Source organism: Natator depressus, chromosome 14 (assembly GCF_965152275.1).
Source record: "Natator depressus isolate rNatDep1 chromosome 14, rNatDep2.hap1, whole genome shotgun sequence".
In the NCBI taxonomy this organism is placed as follows: domain Eukaryota; kingdom Metazoa; phylum Chordata; order Testudines; family Cheloniidae; genus Natator; species Natator depressus.
Genome location: NC_134247.1, coordinates 45,571,128 through 45,594,521, shown reverse-complemented (window position 1 = coordinate 45,594,521; position 23,394 = coordinate 45,571,128). Strand labels below are relative to the sequence as shown.

General features: G+C 55.4%; 1 protein-coding gene and 1 long non-coding RNA gene across 2 annotated transcripts; one reads left to right on the top strand and one right to left on the bottom strand.

Annotated features, from left to right (window-relative positions):
• Nucleotides 1–404: 404 nt before the first annotated feature.
• LOC141997949 (protein S100-B-like) lies at nucleotides 405–3,378 on the bottom strand. The gene is made up of 3 exons (XM_074970522.1): nucleotides 3,224–3,378; nucleotides 1,346–1,515; nucleotides 405–886 (listed from the first exon to the last, which is right to left on the bottom strand). Exons 1-3 carry the CDS (start codon nucleotides 3,318–3,320, stop codon nucleotides 746–748), a joined length of 408 nt encoding a protein of 135 aa, XP_074826623.1. The 5' UTR covers nucleotides 3,321–3,378; the 3' UTR covers nucleotides 405–745.
• Nucleotides 3,379–7,112: 3,734 nt separating this feature from the next.
• Nucleotides 7,113–18,711, top strand: LOC141997950 (uncharacterized). Its single transcript, XR_012641788.1, has 3 exons — nucleotides 7,113–8,335; nucleotides 18,180–18,307; nucleotides 18,662–18,711. It is a non-coding gene; the product is annotated as an uncharacterized LOC141997950 (long non-coding RNA).
• Nucleotides 18,712–23,394: the final 4,683 nt, after the last annotated feature.

Sequence of the window (23,394 nt, the reverse complement as noted above, 5' to 3'; positions counted from 1 at the left end):
AGAGGCGGGAGATGTGGGGAGCACAGGGCGGGGTGGGGATATCAGTGGTGGGAGAGGTGGGAGATGTAGGGAGCACAGGGCAGGGTGGGGATCTGGGCATTGGGAGAGGGGGGAGATGTGGGGAGCACAGGGCAGAGTGGGGATCCCGGCAGTGGGAGAGGGGGGAGATGTGGGGAGCACAGGGTGGGGTGGGGATATCGGTGGTGGGAGAGGTGGGAGATGTGGGGAGCACAGGGCGGGGTGGGGATCCCGGCAGTGGGAGAGGGGGGAGATGTGGGGAGCACAGGGCGGGGTGGGGATCCCGGCAGTGGGAGAGGCGGGAGATGTGGGGCGCACAGGGCGGGTTGGGGATCCTGGCAGTGGGAGAGGCGGGAGATGTGGGGGGCACAGGGCAGGGTGGGGATCCTGGCAGTGGGAGAGGCGGGAGATGTGGGGAGCACAGGGTGGGGTGGGGTGGGGATCCCGGCAGTGGGAGAGGCGGGAGATGTGGAGCACAGGGCAGGGTGGGGATCCCGGCGGTGGGAGCTGTGGGGGGTGCAGGCCATAATGGGGATCCCGGCAGCGGGAGGAGGGGGTAGGCAGACATATTCCAGTCTCCGAGCGAGCTGGTGAGTTTTAGGGCAACTGGGTTTAGAGGAGGGGGAGGGGGACAGGTTTGCTTTAACTTCTGTAGGTGAAGTATTTGGGGGAGTTGCTCAGTTAGGAGCCTGCCTCGGTTTCCCCACTGGCTTCCACTCAACGGTCTCTATTTGCTGTAATTGTAACGCTCGATGGCTTGGCAGATTAAGGTGACCAGCTCCCAGTATTCCTCGAAGGAGATGAGCTGGTTTTTGTCTGTATCCATCTTCTTCAACAGGTCCTTCCCTGCCTCTGTGCTCTGGGCTTCCTGAAACACCAGGGAGACAAGGCAAAGCCTCAGAGGGGGAAGCAGCTGGCCAGTGAAGGCTGCGACTGGTGGGGTGGCAGATGAGGGATGCCCCCGGCTGGAGGGAATCACACCTGCTACATGGGGATGTGTGTGTGTGTGGGTGTGTGTGTGATAAAGGAGGGGTGAATTAAGAATTAAGGGGCATCATCAGAGCTGGTGGCAGGAAAGGGGGAGCCCAGGGCTGGGCTAGCAGGGGCTGCAGGTCGGGACTGAGGGGCACCGGCAGAGCTGGGTGTGGGGGAGCCCAGGGCTGGGCTAGCAGCAGGGGGCTACAGGTCAGGTTTGAGAGGCCCTGGCAGAGCTGGGGCAGCAGGGGGCTGAGAGTCGGGATTGAGGGGCACCGCCAGAGCCCCCTTTGCCAGCAGTGAGCAATGTGGCAATTGCCGGCGCCTTGGGGTGCGAGTACCCGGGTCTCACCTTGAGCTGATGGCTCAGCTCGTTGCTGAGCAATTTCTGGAAAGCCGCATGGTCCAGCACCTTTGCTCCAGGCGGGCCCTTGGTGTATTTGTGGAAGGTGTCCACGATGGCATGGAGGCCTTTCTCCAGCTCAGAATCTTTCCCAGCCATCTCGGCCGGCTTCCTTCCACCTGCAAAGCAAAGGCAGATGCCGCCTTTAGGGTCCCACCAGCCCCAGAGACCTCAGCCAAGGGCCCATGTCTTGGCCTTGCTGGGGAATATCTGCTTGTGCAACATTGCCCACTGCTGGAGATAGCCAGACCCGCTCAAGTGTAGGATAGATAGATAGATAGAGTGGGTGTATGGAGATAGATAGCTAGATAGCTAAATAGAGGGGGTGTCTGGGGATAGATAGGTAGATAGATAGATAGATAGATAATCAGTGGTTCACAGTCAAGCTGGAAGGGCATATTGAGCGGAGTCCCGCAAGGATCTATTCTGGTTCTGGTTCTGTTCAATATCTTCATCAATGATACGGACAATGGCACAGAGAGCACACTTGTAAAGGTTGCGGATGATACCAAGCTGGGAGGGGTTGAAACTGCTTTGGAGGACGGGATTATAATTCAGAATGAACTGGACAAACTGGAGAAATGGTCTGAAATTCAATGAGGACAAATGCAAAGTACTCCACTTGGGAAAACGGGAAATGACTGCCGAGGAAGGAGTACTGCGGAAAGGGATCTGGGGGTCAGAGTGGACCACAAGCCAAATATGAGCCAACAGTGTAAAGCTGTTGCAAAAAAAGAGAACATCCTTCTGGGATGTATTAGCAGGAGCGTTGTAAGCAAGACACGAGAAGTAATTCTTCCGCTCTACTCTGCATTGATAAGGCCTCAGCTGGAGGATTGTGTCCAGTTCTGGGTGCCACCTTTCAGGAAAGATGTGGACAAATTGGAGAAAGCCCAGAGAAGAGCGACAAAAAGGATGAAAGGGCTAGAAAACATGACCGAAGAGGGAAGATTGAAAACACTGGGTTTGTTTAGTCTGGAGAAGAGAAGACCGAGGGGGGACATGAGAACAGTCTTCGAGTATGTAAAGGTTGTTGTAAAGAGGAAGGTGATAAATTGTTCTCCTTAACCTGTGAGGCTAGGACAAGAAGCAATGGGCTCAAATTGCAGAAAGGGCGGTTTAGGTTGGACATTAGGAGAAACTTTCTGCCTTGGATAAATTGCCTAGGGAGGTTGTGGAATCTGGAGATTTTTAAGAGCAGGTTAGACAAACGCACGTCAGGGATGGGCTAGGTAATGCGTAGTCCTGCCTCAGTGCAGGGGACCTGGGCTAGACGATCTCTCTAGTCCTACATTTCTACAACTCCATGGTCACTAAGTCAAGTATTTGGAGCTGTGCACAGGAAGTGAGGAGATCAGCGGCCCTTTCCCTAGCTTTTTCTCCATTTTTCTGAAAATCTCCAGGCTCTTTAAAAAGGTGGATTAAATGAGCCTCAAAGGGGCTGTGTGCTGCATTGGACTGGTGGGCACAATAACAGGGCACCGAGGGCTCGGGTTGAGCTGAGATTAGGACCCATCTCTCCAGCCTCCTCCAAGTCCTGTGCTCCAACCACCCGGTCCCTCTCCTGTCCCTGAGCTAGGAATAGAAACTAGGGAGTCCTGGCTCCCAGCCCCGCTGCTTTAATCCCTAGACCCCACTCCCCAAGCTGGGGATAGAACCCAGAAGTCCTGGCTCCCAGCCCTGCTGCTTTAATCCCCTCCCCGAGCTGGGGATAGAACTCAGGAGTCCTGGCTCCCAGCCTCCCCTGCTTGAACCCCCTAATTATTGCATCTGCTTGCTCTAAGAGTCTCTCCAACCCCCAAACTGAGGGGCAGGGGGGAAACCTACCTCCACAGGATGACAGCCCGCCCCTTCGTTCTCTTCTCTCTCTGTCTGGCCCTGCACCTGGGCAGTCAGTTAATGTCGCCTTGCACCTGGCTCTCATTCAAGTCCAGCCTCTCGTTAGGCAACCGGTCCCAAGTCCATGGAAAACCCCTCCCCATTTCCTTAGCCCAGGTGCTGGACAATTGCTGGCGTCTTTCCCAGCCGCAGATAACACCAGTGCTGACTCGTTAAGAGCCCGCATGCACCTGGGGAGCCGGAGTTTTAACTTTGCTCGCCCCAGCACAGGGCTCTACCCTTCCCCCCAACGGAGTGTCCCATGGCAGGGGGGCCTTTGGCGCGGCCACTAGGGGGCGCCACGCAGGACATGGCGGAGGGAGGCTTTGAACCCTGTGCCTTGCAGCTGCTGAGGCACAGGGCTCTGCTCGTGTCAGTGAACAGAGGAGCCCCCCTTGCACTGCAGCAGTAGAAGGTTCCCGGGGGGCTCCCAGTGGCCACCGCTCGCTTCTCCTTCCAGCCGCTGGGGACTCATTGTGCCTTTGCCCGCTAGATGAAGGAGCCCTCAGCTAGAAGAGGTGCTCTCCCCCTGTAGGACCAGAGAGCCTCTCCCCCGTAGGGAGCTGTAGACCATGATCAAGCCACCGCTTAACCTTCTCTTGGGTCAACCACACAGACTGAGTGCCTCCGTCTTCCAGACCTCGAATCATTCTTCATAGAATCATAGACATGTCGGGCTAGAAGGGCCCTCGAGACGTCACCCTTTAACCGTTCCCCCTCAGTCAGGTTTTCGCCACCTGTGATCATTTTCGTTGCTCCCCTCTGGACTCTCTCCCACCTCTTTCCTGGAGGGTGACGGCCAGAACTGGACATTGTTGGGAGCGTGAGCCCGGGAACAGAGTCACAAGTCTACCCACTTTAGGCTTCATCAAATGTTGCCTTTATTTCCACAATTCCACACAGGCTTATTGTACACCGTGGTGGTGTAGCCGTGCTGGGCACAGGCTATTAGACAGATGAGGTGGGGGAGGCCATATCCTTTATTGGACACCAACAGAAGATGACCTCCCACACCTGGTCTCTCAGACAGAATTATTGTCATGTCTGGACCTGCACTGATGCCAGACGAATAATGACAGACAAGGTGAAATGGGTAAATAGGCCCGTTACCACATTCCGGGACACGGAGAAACCTTTCCATCTTCCAACACAGTCATGGTCTCGCAGGATCTTGTGGGTCTGCTCCTTCGGTCCCATCCTTCAGCTTCCGGTCCCCCAACACCATACTCCAGCTGAGGTCTCCCCCAAGCTGGACAGAGCAGGACAGTTACGTCTGTAACCGAGCCCTGGGACTAGGAGGGCAGTGACGTCTACTAGGTTAGCGCCAGAGGAGTCAGGGACCTAGGTTACATCCTGGGCTCTGGGAGTTGGGCTTAGTGGGTAGAGCAGAGGGGGCTGTAAGTAAGGACTCCTGGGTTCTATCCCTAGAGCTTGGAATGGGAGGATGGATCGAGTACGCTAGGGTGAGGGATGGGGCACCAAATCTCTGGGTTCTAGACCCAGCTCTGGGAGAAGAGGGGGGGTCTAATGGATCACAGCAGTGTGGGGCTTGGAGTTAGGTCTCCTGGAGTCTGTTCTGGGTGGAGAGTGAGGTTGGTTGTAATAACTGGGCCTACACGTGTATCCTAATTGTGAGCCCAGCTGTAAGAAAGTGAGTAGAAGTTCATAAAATGTCACAAAAAGCAGTGAGTATGAAGGAATCCTCATGTTATCCTGTATTTTACAGATAGGGAAACTGAGGCCCACAGAAATGCAATGACTTCTCCAAGATCACACAGGGCATCGGTGGCAGAGCTGGGAATTGAACCCAGATCTCCTGAGTCCCAGCCCAATGCTGTAAGGTCAAGCGGGGGGCGGGGAACAGGCACATACTTAAGACATTAGGCTGGCAGCTGAAGATTTTGATTCAATACCTGACCCTGACCCCGATAAAAGATTCTGTTTTGGCCCTGTCCACCATCCTTGGGAAGAGGTTTGGGGTGAAGTCTCATTGCTCAGCTGTGTACTGACCAAGATGACCTTCAGCCATGCCCCTGACTACCCAAAACCAATCACACGCTATCCAAGAGTCCCTAGGAAATTCACTCTTTGAAAATCCTCATGTTGGTTCATCTGGTTAGCTTGGTGGCAGAAGTGGGATCAACAGAGCCGCCTGCTACCTGGAGTCAGTGCAGCTAGGGGTGAATGGATTTCTGCAAACCGCCCACCTTTAGCCCATTCCCAACGAGCAGAGATACATATCACCCTGAGGCAACTGGGAACGTATTATTTCACTAGAGGGAGTGACTTCCACAGAATTAGTTAATTTAGCCACCAGGTGCTGTTCCCTGGACCCAGGAAATAAAGAGACACACCTTTCTCTTAAACCTTCTGGGTGTCTCATTGCATTTGTTCTGCTTGTACAGATGGCCCTGCTCCGTGACTGGGATTACTGCAATACAAATAATAAATACTAAGAGGAGGGTGGGAATGTTTGTAAGAGACAAAATGTTCAAGTTGCAGCTGGTTGGAAAGCAGGAAAACGAGTTCACAAAAAGTACTGACATTTCAAATTTGTTACCAGGTCCTTTGATATTTTTCCATCGAAAATTGGTGGTTATGAAAATTTCATTTTTTTTCTGTTTTTCTCCCCCCCCCCCCCCCGTTACAACTCCTCCTTCTCCCGAGGCTCACTTCCCCCACCCCCTTTTTATTATTGCAGAAAAAGGGGGGGAAGAAAAACTGAAAAAAAATGGGGGATTTTGTAGAAAAACCCCAGAAAAGGATAGGGAAAACCCATTTTGTTGAGGAATATTATTCATACTTTTTTTTTCAAATACAGTATTCTCAACGGAAAAATTTCAGCTAGCTCCAGTTCTCTGCGACCCCTTCGCCCTGCTGGAGAGATGCAAAGGGGCCTTAGATTCAAGAAGAATCAGACAGAAGGGGGTTTGATTCATCCCTATGTTACTCCAGATATAGTCCGGGCAATGGTGCAGCGAGGAGGGTAAATGTGACCCTTGGATGGAGAAGCAGGCGGATTTTGAGTAGGAGCAGGGGATCAGCTCTGCACATTTCTAGGATCCATTTCTAGGGTCCACCCCTGAACAAGGAGGTTGACAGACTGGAAAGAGCTACAATAATGATATGAGATCTGGAAAACCTGCCCTATAGTGAGAGACTCAGGAGCTAAATCTCTTTAGCTTAATAAAGAGAAGCTGTCATGTTGGTATAATACAGGGGTGGGCAAACTTTTTGGCCTGAGGGCCACATCTGGGAATAGAAATTCTATGGCAGGCCATGAATGCTCACAGAATTGGGATTGGGCTGCAGGAGAGGGTGAGGGCTCCGGTTGGGGGTGTGGGCTCTGGGGTGGGCCCAGAAAGGAGGGGTTCATGGTGCGGGAGGGGGCTCCAGACTGGGGTGGAGAAGTGGGGTGCAGGGGGGAGGGAGAGGGCTCCGGCTTGGGGGTGCGAGCTCTGGGGTGGGGCTGGGTGAGGAGTTTGGGGTGTAGGAGGGTGCTCTGGGCTGGGACTGACAGGTTAGGAGGGAGGGAAGGGGATCAGGGCTGGGGTAAGGGTGCAGGAAGGGGTGCAGGCTCTGGCTGGGGGTATGGGCTCTGGGGTGGGGCTGGAGATGAGAGGTTTGGGGTGCAGGAGGGTGTTCTGGGCTGGGATTGAGGGGTTCAGAGAGCAGAGCTGGGGCAGGAGGCTGGGGCGTGGGGAGAGGCTCAGGGGTGCAGGCTCTCAGCAGCACTTACCTCAAGCGGCTCCCGGAAGCAGCGGCATGTCCTTCTCCAGCTCCTATGCGGAGGCGCGGCCAGGCGGCTCTGCATTCTGCCCCTTCTGCAGGCACCGCCCCTGCAGCTCCACTGGAGCCCTGGAGGGGGCCATTGGAGCGCTTAGGAGCCAGAGCGGGGCCATGCCGCTGCTTCCAGGAGCTGCGTGGTGCAGCCCCTGATCCTGTTCCCCGGCTGGACCGCCGGAGCACGGCAAGCCCCAGATCCCGCTCCCTAGTGGGAGCACGTGGGCCGGCTTAAAATGGCTCACAGGCTGTAGCCTCAGAAGTAGACAAACAAAAGGTCAGCTACCCTTGAGAAGTCAGGCATGGCGTGCTGCCAGGCCAGCCGCGATGCTGTCGGAGACAGAACTGGAGAATCTCGCTCTGTGACTTTCCCACCCACGGGCCAGGTCCCACCAGCTCTTCATGCCTCTCTGCTGATACGGGCAAATCCAAGCACGAGGCAGAAACTAAGGAAAATATTTTTTTAAAGTCTGGCTTCTGCCTAGAGATGTTTCTTTTACTTTTTAATCTTATCTAGCCACCTCCAAACACGCCCCCGTGACATATGGTACCTTCGGGGAGCATCTTGTAACCCCCTCCTTCCTCATTTATATATAATTGTGATCTCACATATAAAGCAGGCCTTGTAAGGTATCAGGGGAAAGGTCAGGATCTGCTGAAAGTCATTTCTCCCTCCAGAGATGTGTATCATTCATGCATATGAAGCTATGAGAATTGTGTTGTATGGTTGTCACTAAAACATGCTGTAAACTGGGGAATTAGCCAGATATTAGCTTCCCAGAGGCAACAGCACGGAAAGTAACCAATGCCCCAGGCGGGGTGTCAAACAACCCATCAACAGCCATTGTCCAGCAAGGGAGCTACAATGCAATGACTCACCCGCCTGAGGCCACACCAGGGGAATTGCTCAACCTTGCCTGGAGACTCAGCAATGCCGCCCAGACATGCCTGGACTTGTGTTCTCCAAGCACATGGACTGAGGGTATAAAGCAGAACATGAGGGGCCCAGGCTTGGCCTTTGTTCCTGCCCCCATCTATGCTGCAAGCAACCAGGACGCTCTGAAGACTCCAACTGAGGGGACTGGCCCAGATTTCAAGGGTGAAATCTTGTAGACTAGGGACTGCAATATCCAGGGCGGTGAGAAAAAGTGCTTAATCTAGATGTTGCCCAGTCTAATAGGGTTGAGAGTTTAGACCAGAGGTTCTCAAACTGTGGTCCACGGACCACCAGTGGTCCGCGAGCTCCATTCAGGTGGTCTGCGGATAGTTCCCTCTAAGGTGTGTACCTGAGCGGTCACACGCGAGAGAGTGAAGGGCCACCCACCTAATTAGGGGAGTCGCGCATTCATGGTGGCTCCACTGATTAGGTGCCTGGACCCTGGAGAAGATGCACATGTAAGGGGAGGTGGTGGCCTTGGGGGGAATAGGGGGTAAGTGGGAGGTGGGGGGGAAGTGGGGTGAGAAGAAGGGGTGGGGGGAATTTGGGACGTGCAGGGCTGCGGTGGCCAGAAAAAGAGGCCACTTTCCCCAGCTCCTGGGCTGTGACTGACGGGGAGAGATCCCCCCCCCAGCCCTTCCCAGCCCCAGCTCGGGGGCTGCTGCAGCAGGGAACAGAGGGCACATCCATCGTATTAGACAGGTAAGACTACTGACATTAAAATATGAGTTGTGTGCTTTTATATGTAGGACAAAAAATGTTTATTATTAAGGTTTTTTTTTTTTACAATAGTTAGCTAAAGGTACAAACAACACTGGGAAAGATCATTAAGTGGTCCGCCGAGACCCTCAGCAATTTTCAAGTGGTTTGCGAAAAAAAAGTTTGAGAACCACTGGTTTAGACTGCATGCTTATATCTTCTTTTCTTTTGGTAACTACCTCTGACTTGTTGCCTAGCACTTAATATCACTTAAAATCTATCTTTTGTAGTCAATACATTTGTTTTACTGTTTATCTTTATCAGTGAGTTTACCTGAGGTTTGTGGTAAATCTGCTCAGGTTTTATAAAGGCTGGTGTATATCCACTTTCCATTGACGAAGTGGTGAACCAATTAATAAATTTGCATTTCCCATCTTGAGCAGTGCAAGACGGTATATTCCTGGGGTACAGTGCTGGGAGCTTGTGGGGGCGAGGGGGGAATTTGGCTGGTGCCTCTCTCTGTGTGATTCATGAGTGGCTCTGGGAGCATTCACGCAATGTAGCTGGGTGTTGGGTCTCCACATGTGGTTGTGCTGAGTGATCACAGCACCTGGAGGGGTTTGCGGCTGGTCACTAGCAGGGCATTGTGAGAGACTGCCCAGGCTGGAGACAGTTCAGGGGGCACCGCGGTCCCACAGTCCCAGGCTGCACCCCAGGGATCCCGTCACACCCCCATTGCTCGGTCCATCTGCATACATTCCCTCCCAATCCATAGACATCCATCCCCACAGATATCCATCCATCCATCCCCATTCATACCTCTCCCTCCAGCCACCCCATCCTTCCATGCATCTAACAGCCTATACACCTCCCCTGTCCGTCCATCCATCCATCTACCCACCCATCCATATACATCCATCCCTACCCCACATATATCAATCCATCCATCCCCATACATACCTCTCCCTCCCTCCACCCATATGAACATACAGACATCCCCCCACACCTTTCTCCCCATACATATCCATCCATCCATCCATCAATCCTCAGATATACCTCCCTATCCATCCCTCCAATCCATATGCTGCCATCCATCCATGATCATACATCCCTCCCTCTAATCCAGATACATCCCATTTCATCCAGCCATCCAATTTCTCCAAATCTATCTTTCGAGCTAATCTTGTGGCATGGAGTTCCACCGGTACAAACTTTTTACAACCTTTTTATTTTTTCCAGGTTTTTTAAATTTAAAAACAAAGACTTTATTTAAAAAAAAACTGGACCAAGAAACAACCAAACCAATTGGTTACTGATTCAGTATTTTAAAAATCAACTATCCTAGAAATGTACAAGTTGAGATATTTACAAGCGATTGAACATGGGGTGGAAGAAGTAGTGTGCCCATTCGGTGTCATAGGAGAGGGCTCTGGCTGGATGGGTGGTGGGTGCGGCTCTAGATTATCAGGCTGTGCTGGTGTGTTTCACGTGGACGTCTTGCTGGGGTTACGGCCAGCTATGAATCAGCGATCACCGGCCCATGTCTTTGCCCCTCAGTGGTGAATGGGTGAGCACGGACCTTTATAAGCCAGTCCCAGATCAGCACCAGCACAGCCATGAACAGCAGGCCAGGGATGACGAGGAGAAACCGGTAGAAAAACAGCGGCCCTGGAATTGCAAGAGCAGCGGGTTAAGGGAGAAGTCGGCTCACCTGGTTCTAGCTCTGTGGGTGTTTGTCACCCTCTAATGGCCACTTGGGGTATTGCTATTACGAGCACCCTGAAGAACCATTACAGCTGAGATTCAGGTCTGTGTTTACCCATAGTAGGGTCAGTGGATGGGCAGATTTCCTTCTGCCCCTGCCCCTCCTACCAAAAATCCCCCAGTTTACAGGAATGGTTTGGTTTCTTTGAGCCACAATTATTATAGTACCTAGAAGTCTGACATCAGGGCACCTTTGCACCAGACACTGCCCAGACACCCAGGGAGAGACAGTCCCTGCCCCAGCTGAGATCAGGGCCCTATTGTGCCGGGCGCTGCACAGACACACACAGAGAGACAGTCCCTGCTACAAAGTCTAAACAGACAAAGGATGGAAGGGGGATCTGAGGCTCAAGGAGGGGACTTTTGCTAGGCCACGTGGCAGCGCACAGCCTTGAACCCAGTTATCCACAGCCATTGCCCAAGGCTCTATGTCCCGGTGCCCCACTCGTTTGCCTGTCCTCAGCCTCACTCCTGGGGCTGCCAGCCTGGGAATAGCTGTTGTTTGGGTACCAGGGCGCTCAGACCCACCAACTGATATCACACCTCTTCGTGTCATGACTTGATCTGGGGCCGGATTAGAGCCGGCGCCCCCTAGAGGGGAAACGCCCCATGGCCCACTTCCTGAACCAGCCAGTCCCCCCTCCGCCTCCCAGCCTGGACCAGAACCAGCGCCCCCCAGAAAGAGACTCACCCACAGCCGTCAATAGGATGCGGGCCAGGCAGGTTCTGTTCTTCCCCGAGAGGACCCAGTACTCCCCCTCCATGTCTCCCTTCATCTCCTGCACCACGAGGCCCGACGTGTGGAGGATGAGGTGGCCCTTGAAGGCCCGCAGGAAGTAGTATAGGCGGCCCCGGATCAGCACCATTACCCAGTCGCAGCGGGGCCTGTGGGCATTCACTTTGCACAGGGCAATGGTCCCCCGGGGCAGCCGGAGCGGGATGACGGCCGTCGAGCCCCGGGCGACAAAGCGATGCAGGAGGGGGCAGGCGCTGGGAGCTGGGGAAAGACTCAGGGTGAGTAACTCATAGCGGGACTCCAGGGGGACGGTGTGTGCCATTGATTAGCTGCAGCCACTAGGGGGCGATAGGGTCCTATATGCACCAGCGGGGACGGGGGACGGTTTTACCCAGCTGATGATATGAGATTAGAACTGATTAGCAGGGAAAGGCCCCATAGCTCATTCCCCACTCCCTGAGCCAGCCATTGCCCCACCCTGGGGCTGGATCAGAACCAGTGCCCCCTAGAGGGGAAAGGTCCCGTCTCCCATTCCCAGCCTCCTTGAGCCAGCCAGTCCCCCACCATGGGGTCAGATCACAGCCAGTGCCCCCTAGAGAGGAAAGGCCCCGTGTCCCATTCCCTGCCTCTCTGAGCCAGCCAACCCCCAACTGTGGGCCCGGATCACAGATGGTGCCCCACAGAGGGGAAAGGCCCAGTGTCCCATTCCAATCCCCCTTGAGCCAGCCAGCGCCCTCTACAGGGGAAAGGCCCCATATCCCATCCTCCTTTATATTTGAATACATTCCCTGTAGACCCCATAGCACTCCGGTATACCCCAATACATCCCCTGATTCCCCCTGGCTATTCCCAGCACACCCCAATACACCTGTACCCCCCAGTATACTGCCTAGACATCCTAATACCTCCCTGTATACCCACCTCCTTACCTGCCACCTTCCCAACGTAGGGCAGAGCCCGCACCTCCATGACCCCACCTGGGTAAAGCCCCCCCAGAATGAGAAGCATGGCCCCATAACCCCCACTCTGCCGCACCCAGCGCCCCCTAGAACTCCCCTCCAGCTGTGTCCCACACCCCCACATCCCGACCACCCAGGGTGCTCCCAGCCTGGCTCGGTGTGTGTGTACTGGGGGTGCTGGTTCTATTGCGGGGGGGCGTCATAATGGCTGGGCACATCGGGTTCTATGCTCTGCGCAGAACAGATGTGACAGCAGGTTCCAACTGCTGGATCTCGCCCCCTAGTGGCCGTTGCCTGAGCTGCTGCATCGTCCAATACTGCATCTGGGACGAGGCCAGACAGACCCATCTGGGATGCAGCAGTGGCAGGGGCAACGCCAGGGAATATCCGGACTGAGCTGCCCGGGGATTGGGACATGGGGTCTCTCCCCTCTAGGGGTCGCCCGTTCTGACCCAGCCCCAGGGCAGCGGGGGGAACTGGCTTGCCCAGAGAAGCAGAGAACGTGATACAGGGTTTTTCCCCTTTAGAGGGCACCAGTTCTAAATTTCACACCATCTACTGGGTGGAATATCAGACCCCCTGGGGGGGGGTGTGCTACCCTGCTGCCCCCTAGTGGCTGCAGCTGAAGTTGGCTCAGGCAAGCAGTTCCCCACCGCTGCCACCAATAACTGCCCAATCATACTGGAAGCAGAACCAGCCTCATCGGGTGAGCGACCTTGTGCTTTCAGGTCATTGTTGCCTGTTGAACCCAGGCGCTCCCCCCGGAGCCCAGCCAGTGCCGCTGTCCAGCCCGGGGTGGGGGCATAATTCATTTCCACATTTGAAAGGAGCACGAGACGGGAGAACATGGGGGGGAGAAGAGACACCCAGCGGAAACCCTGGCTCCATCCAGCCGGCCCTGGCTCCAGGCATCTTCTCGTGCGTGGGAGGATGTGAGAGTCAAGGCAGGTTTTGTGGACCGGCGAGGAGGTGGGGAAGGCTAGTGGTGGTGTTGGGTCACGGTGGTGCAGGGAGCTGGCCCCAGGCGAGATGGTCGGGGTGTTCCTGCTCTGGGTCTTTGTGGGTGAGCAAAAGGGGGTTTTCGGGGGCGGGATGCTGCTTCTACAGGGGAGGGAGAGAGATGGCTGTGGGGAATGATGGGAAGGAAAAAGGGGACGAGTGTGAAAGCGAAAACTATTTTGGTTACTTCAAGAAAGAAGGGGGGCACAGTACCAGGGTACAGTTGGGCATGTTGGGGGGGCGGTGTGCGGTGGGGAGGTGGGGGGGCAGGGTGCACAGTGTGGGGGGGGCTGTGGTGGTGCTGTGGCAGCTGTGGGGGGCCCAGTGTGAGGGTGTGGGTGAGGCAGTGAGGGGCTGGATGGGGGGGAACATGGGGGGAAGAGTGTGAGGGTGCAGGTGGGGATGTGGGGGACCGGGTGGCAGGGCTGTGTGGTGGGGCTGCGGGGGGCCCAGTGTGAGGGTGTGGGTGGGGCAGTAAGGGGCTGGGCGACGGAGCCGTGGGAGGCTGGGTGTGGGGGATGTGAGGGCCCAGTGTGAGGGTGTGGGTGGGGCAGCGGGGGGCTGGGTGTGGGGGACGTGGGGGAGCCGGGGGTGAGGGTGCGGGTGGGGCAGCGGGGGGCTGGGGGTGGGTGATGTGGGGGAGCCGGGGGTGGGGGTGCGGGTGGGGCAGCGGGGGGCTGGGTGACGGGGCCATGGGAGGCTGGGTGCGGGGGACGTGGGGGAACCGGGGGTGAGGGTGCGGGGGGGGCAGCGGGGGGCTGGGTGTGGGGGACGTGGGGGAGCTGGGGTTGGGGGTGCAGGTGGGGCAGCGGGGGGCCGGGGGTGGGGGTGTGGGTGGGGCAGCGGGGGGCTGGGTGTGGGGGACATGGGAGGCTGGGTGTGGGGGATGTGGGGGAGCCGGGGGTGGGGGTGCGGGTGGGGCAGCGGGGGGCTGGGTGTGGGGGACATGGGAGGCTGGGTGTGGGGGATGTGGGGGAGCCGGGGGTGAGGGTGCGGGGGGGTCAGCGGGGGGCTGGGTGTGGGGGACGTGGGGGAGCCGGGGGTGGGGGTGCGGGTGGGGCAGCGGGGGGCTGGGGGTGGGTGACGTGGGGGAGCCGGGGGTGGGGGTGCGGGTGGGGCAGCGGGGGGCCGGGCGGCGGGGCCGTGGGAGGCTGGGTGTGGGGGACGTGGGGGAGCCGGGGGTGGGGGTGCGGGTGGGGCAGCGGGGGGCTGGGGGTGGGTGATGTGGGGGAGCCGGGCGACGGGGCCGTGGGAAGCAGCGGGGGGCCGGGCGGCGGGGCCGTGGGAGGCTGGGTGTGGGGGACGTGGGGGGCCGGGGGTGACGGTGCGGGTGGGGCAGTGGGGGGCCGGGGGTGGGGGTGTGGGTGGGGCAGCGGGGGGCTGGGCGACGGGGCCGTGGGAGGCTGGGTGTGGGGGACGGGGGGGAGCCAGGGGTGGGGGTGCGGGTGAGGCAGTGGGGGCCTGGGTGACGGGGCTGTGGGAGGCTGGGTGTGGGGCAGCGGGGGGCTGGGTGTGGGGGACGTGGGGGGGCCGGGGGTGACGGTGCGGGTGGGGCAGTGGGGGGCCGGGGGTGGGGGTGCGGGGGGGGCAGCGGGAGGCTGGGGGTGGGGGACGTGAGAGGCTGGGTGTGGGGGACGTGGGGGGGCCGGGGGTGGGGGTGCGGGTGGGGCAGCGGGGGGCCGGGCGGCGGGGCCGTGGGGAGCAGCATAGAGGGGACGTGGGGGGCCCGCCCAGCGCCCCCCCCCGGCACTCCCGCTGCCTCTCCCGGCAGGCGGCTGCTCCCCGCTCTGGCTGGCGGTGCCGGCTGGCCCCGTGGCCGCGCTCCCCGGGGGCACGGCCCTGCTCCCCGCCGCCCTGCGGCTCCCGGCCCCGCCGCCCCCGTCCTTCCAGGTGCGCTGGCGCTTCCAGCCCACGGGCCGCCTGGTGCTGCTGCTGGCGGCCCGGGGCTGCGGCGGGGCGGCCCCCTGGCGCCAGTCCTGCCGCCTGGCCCTGGAGCGCGGCCGGGGCTACGAGGGCCGGGCCGGCCTGGGCCCCCGCGAGGCCTCGCTGCTGCTGCGGGACGCCCGGCCCGAGGACGCCGGCCCCTACCGCGTCAGCCTGCTGGGCCTGGACGTGCAGGCCGCGGCCGAGGTCAACCTGACCCTGGCCCCCGCCCCAGGTAACCGGTCTGGGGGGGCGGGGGCGGGCGGGGACAGCCGGGGCGGGATCCCGCCGGCCAGCCCCTCCCCAGCCCCTGCAGCTCAGCCCCCTCCCCAGCCCCTGCGTTCCCCCCCGCCCCATTCCCTCCCCTCCCCCGTCCTCCATGGGATCCCGCGTCCCAACCCCTCCCCCGTCCCCTCCCCTCCCCTCCCCCGTCCTCCATGGGATCCCGCGTTCCCACCCCCTGCCCCACTCCCTCCCCTCCCCCGTCTTCCCTGGGATCCCGCGTCCCACCCCCTCCCCCGTTCCCTCCCCTCCCCCGTCCTCCATGGGATCCCGCGTCCCAACCCCTCCCTCGTTCCCTCCCCTCCCCTCCCCCGTCCTCCATGGGATCCCGCGTCCCAACCCCTCCCCCATTCCCTCCCCTCCCCCATCCCCCATGGGCTCCTGTAACCTTGTTCCCCCACGTAATATGGGGATCCTGCCCCCCACACATCCCCCCACCAGGGATCCAGCATCCCCGCTCCCCGCATGGGGATCCCACCCCCTACCAGGGATCCTGTTTCTCTGATCCTTCCCCGCATGGGGATCTCACCCCACCAGGGATCTGGCATCCCAGCTGTCCCCACGGATCCCATTGCAAAGCTGCCATCCCGCCCTACTCTCCTACCCCGGCCAGCAGGCAGCCCCTGTCCCACGGTGCTGCCCCCCACCCCCGTCACGGCCTCTAGTCCGCTCCCTGGGGAGGCCCAGCCAGTGCAGAGTTGAACTCAGAGCCCGGCAGGGGATCCCTCCCTCCAGCCAACCCCCCTCACCCACCCTGCTCTGGCTTGTCTCCCTACAGACCCCAGTATCCCTACAGACCCCAGTCTCCCTACAGACCCCACCACCATCCTGCCTCCCACCTCGCCAGCACCTGCCAGCAGCACCGAACTGCAGGGTGAGGAAGGAGAACAGAGGGGCACGGGGGGGGGGGCGGGGCGGAGGGGGCAGGTCTTGGTGTTACAGCACCGAGCTGGGACTCGGGATTTCGGCTCTGTTCCTGGCTCTGTGTCGCATCCCACAGTATTCTTGCCAGCACGTTAAAGAAGTATGGGCTGGATGAATGGACTATAAGGTGGACAGAAAGCTGGCTAGATTGTCGGGCTCAACGGGTAGTGATCAATGGCTCCATGTCTAGTTGGCAGCCGGTATCAAGTGGAGTGCCCCAAGGGTCGGTCCTGGGGCCGGTTTTGTTCAATATCTTCATAAATGACCTGGAGGATGGTGTGGATTGCACTCTCAGCAAATTTGCGGATGAAACTAAACTGGGAGGAGAGGTAGATATGCTGGAGGGTAGGGATAGGATACAGAGGGACCTAGCCCTGGTCTACACTACGGGGTTAGGTCGAATTTAGCTGCATTAGGTCGATTTGAAAATGACTGCGTCCACACACCAACCCCGTTCTGTCGATCTAAAGGGCTTAGTGAGGACGCACTCCACTGACTTAATGCGCTTAGTGTGGACATACGCAATCGACTGTATAAAATTGAATTCTAAAAATCGACTTCTATAAAATCGACCTAATTTCATATTGTAGACATACCCTTAGACAAATTAGAGGATTGGGCCAAAAGAAACCTGATGAGGTTCAACAAGGGCAGAGTCCTGCACTTAGGACGGAAGAATCCCAGGCACCGCTACAGACTAGGGACCGAATGGCTCGGCAGCAGTTCTGCAGAAAAGGACCGAGGGGTTACAGTGGACGAGAAGCTGGATATGAGTCAACAGTGTGCCCTTGTTGCCAAAAAGGCCAATGGCATTTTGGGATGTATAAGTAGGAGCATTGCCAGCAGATCGAGGGACGTGATCGTTCCCCTCTATTCGACATTGGTGAGGCCTCATCTGGAGTACTGTGTCCAGTTTTGGGCTCCACACTACAAGAAGGACGTGGAAAAACTGGAAAGAGTCCAGAGGAGGGCAACAAAAATGATTAGGGGACTGGGGCACATGACTTATGTGGAGAGGCTGAGGGAACTGGGATTGTTTAGTCTGCAGAAGAGAAGAATGAGGGGGGATTTGATAGCTGCTTTTAACTACCTGAAAGGGGGTTCCAAAGAGGAGGGATCTAGACTGTTCTCCGTGGTGGCAGATGACAGAACAAGGAGTAATGGTCTCAAGTTGCAGCGGGGGAGGTCTAGGTTGGATAATAGGAAAAACTTTTTCACCAGAAGGGTGGTGAAGCACTGAATGGGTTACCTAGGGAGGTGGTGGAATCTCCTTCCTTAGAGGTTTTTAAGACCCGGCTTGACAAAGCCCTGGCTGGGATGATTTAATTGGGGATTGGTCCTGCTTTGAGCAGGGGGTTGGACTAGAACCTCCTGAGGTCCCTTCCAACCCTGATGTTCTATGATTCTATGATTCTTTCCCCAGGCCTCCGGTTCCCAGCTTCGCCCCCTGGGGCCTTGTGTCCCGGGTCTCCGCTCCAGCCCCTCTTATGTTACGTCTACCCTGCACTGTGAACCCGGATCTGTGGGCCCTGGGGCTTGCGGCCTGGGAGTTGCCTGCTCAATCTGGCCTTATAGTGGTTGGCCATGGGGCTCCCAGCCGTGCTCACGCGGCCGCCCCGCGCTGCGCAGACCTTCTGTCTCGGGGCCTGACCCCCTTCCGCACTGCAGAACAGTCCTGATCGTGTGGGTCAGTGGAGGTTCCTGGTCCAGGCTTCTCGGCTTAGATCCCAGCTCTCCTGTGCGGCGTCATGACATTGAGGGCCCAGGGTGATCCATGCTTGACCTCCCCGCCCCCAATCCCGAGACAGGCAGGCGGGTGTGTGCGGAGGGGGGCGGGCGTCGGTGAGCCCTAGGGCTGTACTGTTGAGCAGGGCTCTGAATTTGGTTTCCTCTCTGCAGGGGGCACAGCGCCGCCCCTCGCCCCGGTATGGGCCACGCTGGATGGAGGGGGAGCTGTGGTGCCCAATGCTGTCCGGCTGTGCCTAGCGGGCCTGGTTCTCTGCCTCCTGGTGCTGATCGTGGGCGAGGTGAGCGGGTTCTCCCCCCTTTCGTGTGTGTGTGTGTGTGTGTGAATGCTGCCCCCTGCTGGAGGAAATATGTTATACATGCCTTGAACTGTGTGTGTGTGTGTGTGTGAGTGAGAGAAATAACACTGCCCCCTGCTGGAGGGAACGTCTCACACCCCATTTGCCCTCGTGAATTGCACTGGATTCTCTCTGTGTGTGTCCGTCCTCATATCTATGAGTGGAAAGGTAGCTTAACATGGCCTCTGCCCCTTAACGCCCCCTACCACACCCACCAACTGGGCTCCTACTTGGAAACACTCCCTGTCGCCCGCTGAATGATCAGAGTCAACTTCACACTGTGATTCCCTTCCCCAGTATGTTCTGTCCATGAGAAACAAGGACACCTCGGGGACAGGTTCACCCCCAGATGCTGCTGCAACCGTCAAGACACTGTCGACGATATACGTCCTCCAAGAGATGCCCATACCAGATGGCTCAGAGGAATTATATGCCAGCCTAAGTTTCTGATCCTGCTGTATGATTGCACACACGTGCTGCCGTTTCTCCTCTCAAACCCGCACTTACCGTCATCATTAGGTGGAATTGTGTTCCTGCAGCAGTGAGTTCCACCGGTTGCTGCCACACTGCTTAGTAACCTGAGACACTGTGGTGAAGTCCAATGCAAGCCTGCATGCTCTCTGCCTGAACGGTCTTTCGTTTAAGATTGGAAGGGGCTGATGAGACGAGAAAGAACAGACGTCAAGCTCCCAGGTGAGAGCCCCACCTGGTGTAAATGTGTGTCGCTTTGCTGGAGTCAGTGCGGCCAGACCCCCAGCAGGTGTGACTCAGCCATCGCTTCATTGCAATCAATGGGGCCAGATCCCTGCAGGTGTGAATCAATATTGCTCCGTTAGAGACAAACACACCAAATTCCCAGCTGGTGTTACTTCGCATCCTGTCGCTGAAGCTAGCTCAGACTGGTGGATCCACAGAAGCTGGAATTTCCCATCCCCCGCCCTCCTTCGCTTTTATCACAGAAGAGAAGAGCGTGATACATTAGCCAATACTTTCTTCCTCATTTTCATTTCCCCCTCGCGTTTCCCACTGCAGACTAAAGCTGCCCAAGCTTTAAGCATAATATCACATGGGGTCTTCTTGCGTTTTGTAGTCACCCCACATCCTGTTTGGGTCACCAGTGAGATTTGGATCCAGGGACCAGACAAAAATTCCCTCTGATAACCACTGGGAGGAATTATTTGGCCCGGGTTAGAGTAGATGACTTCATTTTCCCTTCTGGCCTTAAAATCTATGGGTCTTCGACACCTTGTATTGTCATTTACACTAGAGCTGGGCAATTGATTTTTCAGGTTGGTGGCAAGCCAGAAAATCGGGGGAGGGGCAGGAACTTTGTTTAGGGCTTTGAAAGTGAAATGTTGTGACATTTTTGTTGAATCAAAAAGTTGGGGGAAAAATGTCATTCGGGGTTGAACGAGATCTGCATGCGTTCAAACAGGAATTCATTCAGCTTTAGGCTGTGTTATGCAGGAGGTCAGCTTGGATTATCACCACCTTGCCTTGGGATCTGTGAATTTCTGGATCTATGAAATCTTGGAATCTATGAATTTCTGGATCTATGAAGTTGTCACAATCAAACAATTCATCTTTTTCAGATTTTTGTGGGTTTTTTTGAGGTTTTGGTTTTGGTTTGTGACAGAAACAATTGGCCAAAATCGACAAAAATTCACGAAATGTTTCGGTTGAGCCAATTCTGCTTTTTTTGTGCCGAAAAGGTTTCGGTTGAAAATTTTTGCCTAGCACTAATTTACACCAGTCGGTGTAACACGTTGCCATTGTGAGCGTTCCACGTGCATTTTGCACAATGCAAGGTGCAAGTCGAGGGGGAATGAGGCCTCAATGGACCTTCATTGTTTAAGCAAAAGCTGTAACTCCCCTAGCTGATGGGCTTTTATCCTCTACTAGTCCCTGAATGAGAACAAAGTTATACCTTGTCCTAGAGCAGACTACACAGGTACAATTAGAGTTAGCTATTTTTTGAATTACAAGTTTTTTTTCTCTGCAAATTGGTCTTTTTAAAGAAAATGATACTTTTTACGGGAAATGGTATTTGGCAAAATTTCCCGTAACACTTTTCACCAATATTTTAATGAAGATTTTGTTGAGGTTTGAATCAAAATGATTCTAGCAAGGCTTCGTTTGTTGAAAGGTGTGTTTTCAGCCCATCGCAGTAACAATGAGCTCTGAAATCATGCAACAGTGGCCAGGTGTAACCGAGATCATTAACGGCACTTTAGCCTAATGGTAAGGGTTGGTTGAAAATTTTCCATTGAAGTTGTTCTCTGGAGTGAAATTGGGCTTTCAACAAGATGAAATTTTTCGCAAGCAGAGTCTGTTTTCTGCCAAAAAACTTAGATTTTCCTTGAAAAACCCAAGAGCCCCCAAAATGAAATATTTTCATTCTGGAATGCTGCTGCCGTGATGCCTCATGGGAGCTGTCATTCAGGTGCATCCCACTGCCATTCTCCTCTGTAGACTGGGCTTCCTAGTCGAACTTCATCTCCCATGGTGCAGCGACCGCTGTGGTGCCCAGCACTCCCTCACCAAGAGGGTAGACCGTGGTACATCATGGGAGATTGTGACGTACCCCTCTGGTGTTATCTGGACCGGTGATCTGCTAGGCCACTCCAATCCTTGACTCTGGGAGCCAGCCTTACCCTGCTCTGCTGTGAGAACCCCCACTCCTGGGCCGTTCACGCACAGCTTCTGGCATGTAAGCTGCTCCTTGGATTGTGCAACCGAATGACACTAGCCAACCTCCGTCTTGCAATGTCCAGTTATGCCCGCTGGACGCTACAAGCTTATATGAGTTTGTCAATTTAACAAACAAATTGATATGTACCAGGCTTGTTATCCCAAGGGGAGTCTCTGACAGGCTGCAAACCAAATGCACTGCTTCAGGTAGAATAAATAAACAGATTTATTAACTCTAAAGATAGATTTTAAGTGATTATAAGTCAAAGCATAACCAGTCGGATTTTGTCAAAAGAAAAGAAAATATAAGCACGCAGTCTAAACTCTCAACCCTATTAGACTGGGCAACATCTAGATTAAGCAGTTTTTCTCACCCCACTGGATATTACAGTCCTTAATATAAAGGTTTGTTCCATAAACCTGGGCCAATCTCCTCTGTTGGAGTCTTGTCTTCTTCTCAGTGTCCTGGTTGCTTGCAGCATAGCTGGGACAGGAGAAGGGCTCAGTATGTGTCCACTCTGTCTGTTTTATACCCTCAGTCCATGTGCTTGGGGAGCACAAGTCCAGGCATGTCTGGGCAGCATTGCTGAGTCTCTCCAAGCAAGGCTGAGCAATTCCCCTGGTATGGCTTCATGCAGGTGAGTCATTGCATTGTAGCTCCCTTGCTGGACAATGGCTGTTGAGGGGTTGTTTGACACCCCGCCTGGGCATTGGTTACTTTCCTTGCTGTTGCCCCTGAGGAGCTAATATCTGGCTGATTCCCCAACTTACAGCCTGCTTTAGTGACCACCATACAACACAATTCTCATAACTTCATATGCATGAATGATACACATCTATGGAGACAGAAATGACTTTCAGCAGATCATGACCTTTCCCCTGATACCTTACAAGGCCTGCTTTATATGTGAGATCACGATTATAAGAAAAAGAGGAATACGAGGGTTACAGTATGCCCCCCCCCCAAGATATAGAATGTCACAGAGGTGTAGTCCGATCCAGGTGTCCAGACTATGGATGAGAATGAGCAACATGAGGCTTCAGAGCTACAACCCCCAGGTGGCACGGGGGTGACATTTCCAGATTGAAATATTTCAGTTTTTGATTATTTTTTGGCCAAAAACTTGACATGTTCCAGGGAACCTCCCCTCCCCAACTCACGTGCACACCCATCACAGGCATGCACACCCATCACACATGTGCACACCCCCTCACATGTGTTTACACACATGACACGTGTGCACCCGTCACTCACCCACAGCCAACCAACCAACAATACACCTGAATTACAATCATCCCTGACATCTTTGAAAGCATCCCCGCATTTTACACTGGTTGGAACGTATAGGTCTATGTTCATAACTGGAAGTGTGTTTGTTATCTTTAACCCACGGCAGCAAGCATTCATCTGATCCTTAGTAGAGCATCTCTCAAATGGAATTTCCTTTATTCTCAGCGCTTGTTCTGTTTGCAGACCTATGCAGTATACATCAAGCAAGATTGTATGTGGCCGTATAAATAAGTGGCACTGAATTTCAACGGTTGGTCTTAATGACTTTATGACACAGACTTTTCTTTACTCTTCAATGCATAATAAATATACGTTGCAGCCACATCCTTTGAAGTGCGTTGTGTGATGGGTTAGGTCACAGAAACCGCCTTGGGACTGCCGCCTGATGTGCTGAGACTACCTCTGAGCCCGTTTTCCCTGCCAGCTTGGGACTCCAGAACCCTGCCTTGTTGAGCCAGATATGCTAGTCTGCTGCAAACACAGACCCAGGTCTGAACCATGTCCCCCAAAGCTGCAGGCTTTAACTGAAAGCCACTTAGCAGGTATTCCTGTCTCCAGCACCCAGATACCCAGTTCCCAATGGGCTCCAACCCCCCAATAAATCTGTTTTACTCTGCATAAAGCTTATACAGGGTAAACTCATAAATTGTCCACTCTCTATAACACTGATAGAGAGATATGCACAGCTGTTTGCTCCCCCAGGCATTAATTACTTACTCTCGGTCAATTAATAAGCAAAAGTGATTTTATTAAGTATTAAAAGTAGGATTTAAGTGGTTCCAAGTAATAACAGACAGAACAAAGTAAGTTACCAAGAAAAATAAAACAAAACCACTCAAGTCTAAGCCTAATACAGTAGGAAACCAAATACAGATAAAATCTCACCCTCAGAGATGTTCCAATAAGCTTTTTTCACAGACTAGACTCCTTTCTAGTCTGGGCCCAATCCTTTCCCCTGGTACAGTCCTTGTTCCAGCTCAGGTGGCAACTGGGGGATTTCTCATTACTGCAGCCGCCTTGTTCTGTTCCACCCCCTTATATACCTTTG

Coding starts and splice junctions, on each gene's coding strand:
- LOC141997949 (XM_074970522.1), bottom strand. CDS start 3,320: ATGAGAGCCAGGTGCAAGGCGACATTAACTGACTGCCCAGGTGCAGGG. Junction 1,516..3,223: donor CGGGCTGTCATCCTGTGGAG/GTAGGTTTCCCC, acceptor TTTGCTTTGCAG/GTGGAAGGAAGCCGGCCGAG. Junction 887..1,345: donor AGCTGAGCCATCAGCTCAAG/GTGAGACCCGGG, acceptor CTGGTGTTTCAG/GAAGCCCAGAGCACAGAGGC.